General features: G+C 45.7%; 1 protein-coding gene across 1 annotated transcript; it reads left to right on the plus strand.

Annotated features, from left to right (window-relative positions):
• Positions 1 to 4589: 4589 nt before the first annotated feature.
• LOC123018540 (olfactory receptor 10W1-like) lies at positions 4590 to 5522 on the plus strand. Its single transcript, XM_044420751.1, has one exon. The coding sequence runs from the start codon at positions 4590 to 4592 to the stop codon at positions 5520 to 5522; it is 933 nt and encodes a 310-aa protein (XP_044276686.1).
• The last annotated feature ends 3563 nt before the right edge of the window (positions 5523 to 9085 follow it).

Below are 9085 nucleotides of genomic sequence, written 5' to 3' on the forward strand. Positions count from 1 at the left end.
CATGGCATGGAAGAAGGTTGCCAGTTAAGCAACCGTCATTCGATGGACGTATGGTGGACTTCTGGGCTCAGCTCACTGTCTGAAACAGGGCCGAGCACGAGAGGAAGCCCGTGAATGCGCGAAAGCAGCTCACATGGAACTTTGCCCCCCCACCTGCACATGCCCGAGGGACGCACCTGTCGTGTGTGAGTGGGTGGGGGGAGAACCAGCTGGGGGGGGGTAATGCCTGGTTCGGGCTGGCGCCACTTGGCTGATTCCCCTGCTGCCCCCATTCTCATTCCCACTTGCCCTACAGGCATCCCCAGCCCAGTACCCCCCTTATGGCCACTGCATTGGGAACGCCCCTCGAGCAAGCGGGAGCAAGACAGTGAGGTGAGTGTCACCTCCTGCTCCATCACTGCCACATGGCAGGAAGGAGCCTGTGTGGGTGCCAGGCCGAGGGTGCCTCTCTGGGCGCAAGAGAGAGGAATGAGTGGGGAACCAGATCGAATTTGAAACAGGACATGTCTGTGACCGAAGACACTGTTGTGTATATCAAGGTTATGACTCACAAGCTCAGGTGACTCACTTGGTGGCACACACATCCATGTTTGGTGGTAATTAAAATGTTAAAGCAGCTCCCTGGACTGAAGCGGAAACCTTCAGGGAATTCCCCACAGGAACATGGGCTAGAGCCCATGTGTCACAAATCCATGTATATTAAACAGGCTCTCTCTGGGATTTCATGGAGGACATGATAGGAGAGCTATGCTTGTTCATCCAGAGAGCTGCAGGATGTCTCAGGCAGGAGGACATATCTATCCGAAAGTGGATAAATACACACTCTGTGCAGTGAGGGATTATGGTGCTGATTATTCCAGTCTAGGCACTTTCATGATAAAAAAACCCCAAAGCCCTCCCTTCAGCTCTCTTCTTTACATAATCCACAGTATAGCAACCTTCTCATTTTGAAGCCATGCAGCAACACTAGGACCTCCAGATTGTCATCCTGTGGTGAGTTGTAAATTCTGCAGTAATTCCATGTTGCTCTGCTGCTTCCCATTTCTGAAATGCGTAGGACAATAAATGGGAGATGTGAAAGGGGTGGGGTGCTTTGTCATACAAACCAGGGGTGGCTTCTATAGCATTCCACATGCAGATTTTATAGTACAAATGCTCGCTCCCTAAACCTTCAGGGCAGGTCATATATATATTAGGCATTCCTTGTTTTGAGGGGCATCTTTTATTTTATGGGTGGGTGGGGAGAAGGGACTCTACTGGTAGAGCTTTGGATGATTTGCAGTAAAGTAGCAGGAGTTTCTGACTCCCTGTTATTTCGCAATTAAGCCAATGTTAAACAGTGTCAAGAAATAAAAAAGTTGCCTCCACCCCAAGTGAAGCTGTTGGGAACCATCAGGAGTGCTTCCAGATCAGGATTTTACTGTGCATTCCTTCTGCCTCATACTGTGTGGAGTCCAGGCACAGTTTTCTTCAAGGTGGGAACTCTTATGCTTGCTTAGTCCATCTTCTAACGTGTTGTGTTCCACCTTGCATGCCATAAAAAAGCGGTGGAAGGGGGAGAGTGATGGAATAGTTGCCCGATGCCTCTTAACTGTGGGTTCTGTCCAGAATCATGCAGGGATAAAATGGCAAGAGCTCGCACTGTTCAACTAACATGGTTGCACTGCCATCAGAACTAGTAGTTCATGAGTAGAACTGCAACTAGCCCAAGACAGACCCGCTCAAGTGAAGTCATAAGGAACTGTGCGACACCTTGGCGGTGCTTCCACTGATTTGTGGAAGAGTGCGTACCACAGCTTGAGCAACTCCTGGTAGAATGGCTTGCAGAATGCCCTGCCCAGCCATTTTTGTAACAATTTGTGGAAGTGGAACCACAATCTGACATTTCACAAAAGTAAAAATGGGTTTCCACAAGAAGTAGACATTTTGTGCTGGTGGAGTGAGACAATTGGGTGGTATGGATACAGCTCCAGGACCCTTCTTTCGGGAAGCACCCCAGAAAAGTATGTATGAGTAAAGGAACTCTGAGTTCACTTCTGGTTCCGAAGACAAAGATGCTCAGTTCTTTAACTCTAAACTTATGTCCGACCCCTGAGCCAATATTTTTCTCTTGGGTCCAGTTAGTGGATCATGGAGTTCTAGCAAGATGCAAAGCAGATGCTCTAACCTGAAATCTGCCCATCTATTTTTTCAGAAATGCCTCTTTTTTCAGGATGCCTCTTTTAGCTTACCCTAGCAATATACAGAAATCTATTCCTCTTGACAACTACCTACCACAACTGATTCAGTATAAAGTATCATGGAAAGTACTGTTTTGAGCTCAAAGTCATCTATGAATGGCTGTTTGATTGCAATGTGATAAGTTCAGTTGCTTTTCCTCTTTTCATAGTGCCAGTCAGGAAGTTAGGACCTTAAAGAGAGACCCCCTTATATTTCATTCTTACTCTCTTGATCTGTTGATGCCCATGTTTTAACAGCACAACTGTTACTTGTTGCAGAGAGCAAAAGATCAGCGCATTGCAGCACTTCATATGTCTCAGCTTTAGGCAAAATGCCTTCCCTAGTTACTCCTGCATAAGCAGCTAACTACATCCTGCAAATACATCGTAGATCACCAATATCGTTTGTTCATGAACCACAGTTTTAAGAAAGAAGAGTTTTGTGTGGAGAAGCAGCCTGGAGGGATGCTTAGCCCTAAGTATCCTAAGGACCATCTTTTTCCGCAGTTACCTGTCCATATATTAGGCTCTTCAGCACAGACCCTTTTCAGCACAGATACCACAATCGCCATCACTTCCTAAAGCTGGGCAGTGACTGACAGGGCTTTCTCTGGTGTGATAAATGGCCCTGAGCTGTTTCCCCATGGTGGTTTTCCACAGATGATCTCCTCCATGGCTTCAGATTAGAAAAGTGTCTCAAAATGAGCTGGGAAGGATCAGAAGGCAAAGATCTCTGAGTGCTCACCATGTAGCAGCCAGTACCATAACATCAGTGCCATAGCATCAACGAGAAAGTCAACTTGTGAAGTTTTACCAAGAAACTATGTAAAATTGGTAGTGTGCACTGGACATTGGTTGCCACGTGCTGAGTTACCTATTTGCCACATATTGGAAGTTAGGCCATGAACTATTAAAAACCAAAGCTCTCCAAAGATATGCCATGCAGCAATGGATTTTAGCAGTGACATGACTTCTTCCTGGCTTACTAGGAAATGCTACTTGGATTACGTTTCACTCAGCCCAAATATCTTCTGTTCTTTGTCCTGTGGTTAGAGATGATACCTTCTGTACAAGCCAGTTATTGAAGACAGGGATGGACATGAATATCCATACAGGATCCATCTGTCATGTTCCTACTACCCAATTTACCATTTAGCCATCTGGGATACTTCCATACATGTCCCTAAACCTCCTGGCTCTGATGCTTCACAGAATTTGAAAGAAATAGGAACCAAATTCTTATCTAAAGAAAATACCTTTCTGAAATGTACTGTAAGATGATGTAATTCATGAAATTCTGGGCATGCTGGCTATGAACCAATTAAGTGCATTCTGGCTATAAAGCCAAAATATTTAGACTCAGCACCCTAGTACAAGTTATATATGCTGTCCTATTTGGTTAGCACTAATACTCAAGTTAGTTTACAAGATTAAATTATCAACTGTACTTCCAATTCCTAGCTTAACATCCGTCAGCCACATCTTCTTTCTGAAGCTTCTCTAGGTTATTTTATTTCCTTCAGCACGTTGATAAATTGGGGTAGTGGGAGGTAGAACTCGCTCTATTACACCCCATTTCTACATTTTGTCAATTCTCTGTGTTTCAGGCAATTTACTATCAAAACTAACACAAACATGTCTATACCCATCCACATGGATAGCCCTCTATGCAAAGTGGAATAATATGCAAAGTACAATCATGGTTCGGTCCATCCAATTATTTTGTATCTAGTTCAGCAAGAAACAAATAATGATTTCAGATGAACCCAGCTATAAGTTTTCCACCATTTTGCTGAAACAGACCTTTGCTGAAACCTTGACCTTGTGAAGGATTTGACACAGCCTTTTAGTTGAAACCATGCATTATTAGAAAACTGGCATTTTTCTAGATCTAGCAGAATAGAAATGTTGCCTATAAATGAATTTTAGCCTGTTGATATCCATTCTGACTGATTTGGATTTTCAAAACCTCAAATGTCAGTTCTTGGAAATAATGAGATGAAACAAAATTATCTGAAGTTTGCATCACTTGATTTCTCAATTATGGCAGACTCAAGTATGTGAGGACTAGAAATGCTGAACACTGGGAGCTCCCAATAAACTCCTCAAACTGGAGAATATGCAATCAAATGACCAAAAAAAAGGGGGAAAATGTTAGAATATGAATAATTTTAGGTTGATGTGAATTTCAGAACATTTGCACATGTTCTGCTCTCCTACATATATCACTTCATGTGCTATGCGCTTCTCCAAATCAGAACCTTTCCAAAAATTAATGTATGTGATACCATGTAGAAATGTTAACTTTTTCATGGAAATGCTCCTACGTTTCATTCCAGTTCCTTTGTAGAGTGGGAACTAGTTGTCCGGATGCTCCAGGGGAACTGCACGGCAGTGCTGGACTTCATCTTGCTGGCTTTCCCTATCCACCCAGAGCATCAGGTCCTCCTTTTCCTGGGCATCAGCATAGTCTATGCAACCATCATCACAGGTAACTTGCTCATTGTGGTAGCCGTCTGGGGGGACTCCCACCTGCACACCCCCATGTACCTCTTCCTGGTGACTCTCTCTGTGGTTGAGCTCTGCTACACAGCAGTTGTAGTCCCACAGATCCTGGTGACCAGCTTGCAGGAGAGAAAAACCATCACTTTTAGGAGCTGCTGCACGCAGATGTTTCTTTTTATCGGACTGGGTAGTGCCGACTGCTTCTTGCTGGCTGTCATGGCCTATGACCGCTACGTAGCAGTCTGCAGACCTTTGCACTATTCCCTCATCATGACACAGTGGCTGTGCATTCAGCTGGTGGCTGGCTCAGTGCTGAGTGGTTTTCTGGTTTCCTCAATGCTGGTGGGACTGATCTTCCACCGCCCCTTCTGTGGTGGGCATGGAGTTGAACACTTCTTCTGTGATGTGCCACCCCTATCGCAGCTCGCCAGCAACAAGACCAAGCTCGACGAGGTCGGGATATTCCTTTCAGGGATAATGGCCATTGCTGTGCCCTTCATGTTGATCTGCACCTCCTACGTTTCCATCGCTGCGGCGGTGCTGCAGAGCCGTTCAGCTGACAGTCGCCGAAGGACCATTTCCGCTTGCTCCTCTCACTTAGCTGTGGTGGCCCTGCAGTATGGCTGCTGCTGCTTCATGTACTTGCGCCCAAGTGCCAGCTTTTCTCCAAAGCAAGACCAGATGCTATCAATGGTGTACACGCTTGGTACGCCACTGCTCAACCCCATCATCTATAGTCTGAGGAACAGAGAGGTGAAAGCAGCCCTAGGGAAAGTCATCAGCCAGCAGATCTGCTAGAGGGAACCTAAATGCCCACGATCACGGCAGACTGTAGGTCCCCAACACAGCTTACCTCTTGCATAGAGAAATGGCTTGTAGGAACTAGTAGGGGACCAGTGTATGTTGTCTGAACTAGCCTGAACAGTTTTGTTTCTGCAGCTGGAGTTAGGTAACTTGGAGCAAAGTCTTAAGGTGGAACTGTGCTTCCTCACTGTCAGAGCAACAGTGGAACCAGCTGCCCAGAGAGGTGGTGGGCTCTCCCACACTAGAGACATTCAGAAAGAAACTGGACAGCCATCTGAGTGGGATGGAGTAAATTGGTGTCCTGCAACAGCAAGGGGTTGGACTTGATGGCCTTCATGGCCCCTTCCAACTATACTATTCTATGATTCTATGTATATTTTGAGGAAAGTTCAGGGACAGAATCCAATGATGCCCATCCACCAGCTGAGCTGGTCACCAGCTCTAGTCCACCAGTTCCATTCCACAAGTAGCCCGTTCTGCTTGTGGAATGATGATTTAGCACTCTTGTTTCTGCAAGGGGACAGCTCAGTGGAGCTCCCTTACGTGAGCACTGCAACCCACTCCCTCCCAGAACAAAAACCTCATGGTTGGCCACTGCACAAAGAGGACACTGGATTCTGCCTCTGTTTCAGAAATGCAGAGGGTGAGGGTATTTGCAAGGGAACATCTGTGGATAGAAAGAGAGCCTCATTCTCCAGCAGTTTGTAATTATTTTTCCTAGCTAAGTAATGCAACCAGCAGCAAGCCCAACTAAAGGGGTAAAAATGGGTGGGCAACCTTTACAATGATGCTCATCATTAGTGAAGGAAGAGAAAATAATTATGATTTTGATGTAAGCTTGCATAATTTTAAAACCTTATCTGACCTGAAACTCAATTATCCTTCAAAATTCACTTCTCTGAATTTTACAATAGAGTTCTGCCAGCAAAAGTACTTGCCAAAAAGATGTATATGTTAAGGAAAGCAACATCAAAATGCATCACATTAGGAAAATTGGTTGCAAATTTAGGCAAAAATACATACAAACTGAATGAATTAAGAAATGTACACAACGACACTTATGGATTTTCATGTGAACTTGAGAAAAATTCTCAAAGTTTGGCATGAACCAAATTTACAGAAATTCTCAAAGTCTCTGGTGAGTAGAACTTGAGACTGGAAAAATGAGAAATTGAGAGAAAGCAACATTGAGTGCTTCTTTCATCTATCCTAAATCAAGGTACATGAGATTAATTAAGTTTCTTCAGGAGTTTCTCTGCCCCATCACAATTCAAGATACCCATTCTCTTCTACTGGATGCATCTTAGTTCTAGTTGGTTCAGCTCCTTTGCTGACAAGGTGCTTGGCCAGGTTCATGCAACCTCCTCTATGCTGGATCCTTGCCACACACACACCCCTAGCTTATAAAAACCAGTAAGGAAGGAAGAACCAACTGGTCCAGAGAGGTGATTAATGCCTCTTTGAGAGAAGGCATGGTCTCATGCTGTCTTAAAGAGGTGGTGGTGAGACTGCTTCTGAAGAAATCCTCTTTTGATCTGGAAACGCTGAATAACTTCAGGATGGTAGCAGATATTCCTCTCCTGGGCAAGGTTCTTGAGAAGGTTGGTGCCAATCAGTTCTTGGGTGAGACTGATTATCTGGATCCATTTCTGCTGGGATTCAGGTCTGGTTTTGGCACAGAAACAGTTGCCCTGCATGATGACCTGGGCAGGGAGTGAGATGGGGGAGGGGTGCAACCCTGTTGATATTCCTGGGCCCTCTTGACGGCTTTCAGTACCATCGACCATCCTCCTGGGGCAACTGTCTGAGTCAAGAGTAGAGAGTAGTTGCAGTGGTCCCTGTCCAACCAGGAGGACTGTTTCCAGAAGGTGTTGCTTAGGGAATATTTTCAGCCCAGTGGATTCTCTACTCTGAAGTTCCTCAAGGATCCGTTCTGTCACCCGTGGTATTTTACCTCTACATGAAACCACTGAGTGGTTTAGGAGTGTGTTGCCATCAGTATGCTAGTGACACGTGGCTCTATTTCTCCTTTTCATCAGCAGCAGGTGAGGCTGTGGATGTGCTGAACTGGTGTCTGCCTGTGACAATGGGCTGGGTTATTGCTAACAAACTGAAGCTCAGTCCAGATAAGACTGAGCAGCTGCCGGTGGGTAGTTCCTTTGACTGGATGGAGGGTGCTCAGCTTGTTCTAGCAGGGGCTGCTTTCTCCCTGAAGGAGCACATTTGTAGCTTGGGAGCACTTCTTGATCCATCTGTCATTTGAAGCTCAGATGGTCTCAGTGGCTAGGAATGCTTTCTACCAGCTTCAGCTGGTGTCCCAGCTATACCCTTACCTGGACAGAGGTAGCTCTGTTTCGGTCATCTATGCTCTAATATGTCTAAGTTAAATTAATGCAATACACTCTACATGGGGCTGCTCTTGAAGACAGTTCAGAAACTGCAGCTGGTGAAGAACACAGCAGCCAGATTAATAACTGGGACCCACAGATCCAAACACAAAAGACCAGTGCTGCCCACTCACTGCCCATACTGGCTACCTGTATGCTTCCGGGCCCAGTTCAAGGTGTTCATTTTAACCTGTAAAACCGTACATGGCTTGGGAGCACAATGCATGTCAGCAGGTCTTTCCCAACCACAACTTTCTCAGACACTGTGCTTAGCCTCTGGAGCCTTCGCCAAATGAGGCTTTCTCTGTGGTGGCTCCCCCATCTACAGAATAACCTCCCCACTGCAGCTCACCCGGTGCCGAACTTGTCATATTTTTGGTGCCAGGTTAAAACTGCTCTATATGCTGAAGCCTTTCAAGACTGACTTAGACACCTAGGAGCCTGAGGGGATGACCCATCCTGTCTTTCACAGGGCCTTTCTTTGCTGCTTGTTTTAGCTGTTTCAACTTTTTACTGTTTCTTATTATTTTGTTATTGTTTTTATGGAGTGTTGTAAATGAGCCAGAGATCTTTGGCTATGGAGCGGTACAGCAATGAAATAAATTATAAGTCATACTAATTGGCCTGGTGTCTCCCTGTTGACCATCCTGTCCTGGGTGCCCCGCCACAGCCCGGCCTAGTGAGAGCCTGGCCTCCTGGCAGCATTGCTCTTGGCTTCCCTGACCCACTCAGACCTGCTCATTGCTTTAAGGCCTGCATCCAAGAGGGGAAGCCTTCCTTAAGCAACCAGAGATGAGCTGAAATGCTAGTCTCTGGAATGGAGGAGGTCAACAGAGCTAGCCAAGGGGCGCTCCAGTAAGCATGCTGTTTGAAATCAGCATTTTGGTTCTCTTCAGTCATTGTCCTGGGAAGTGCTGGTTCCCTTTTGCACTTACAGTGGCTCCCACTGGTACAACACAAATAGTGGAGGTGAAGCAAGTACTGCCCTTGAACTTCGAATCAGATTTCTGCTAGCCAGCTCATCAAGTTGAGTATCCTTTCAAATTGGGACCATCCTCCATAAAGTAAGACATGTGGCCACCCTAGGGGACAAGCATGAGACTAGCACATCCTGCACAGAAATAAGCAAAAATGGAAGGGTGGCAGGTCTGTCAGTTGCATGTTAGCAGA

The sequence above is a fragment of the Varanus komodoensis genome, unplaced genomic scaffold (assembly GCF_004798865.1).
Source record: "Varanus komodoensis strain SLA01 unplaced genomic scaffold, ASM479886v1 scaffold110, whole genome shotgun sequence".
NCBI classification, from domain to species: domain Eukaryota; kingdom Metazoa; phylum Chordata; class Lepidosauria; order Squamata; family Varanidae; genus Varanus; species Varanus komodoensis.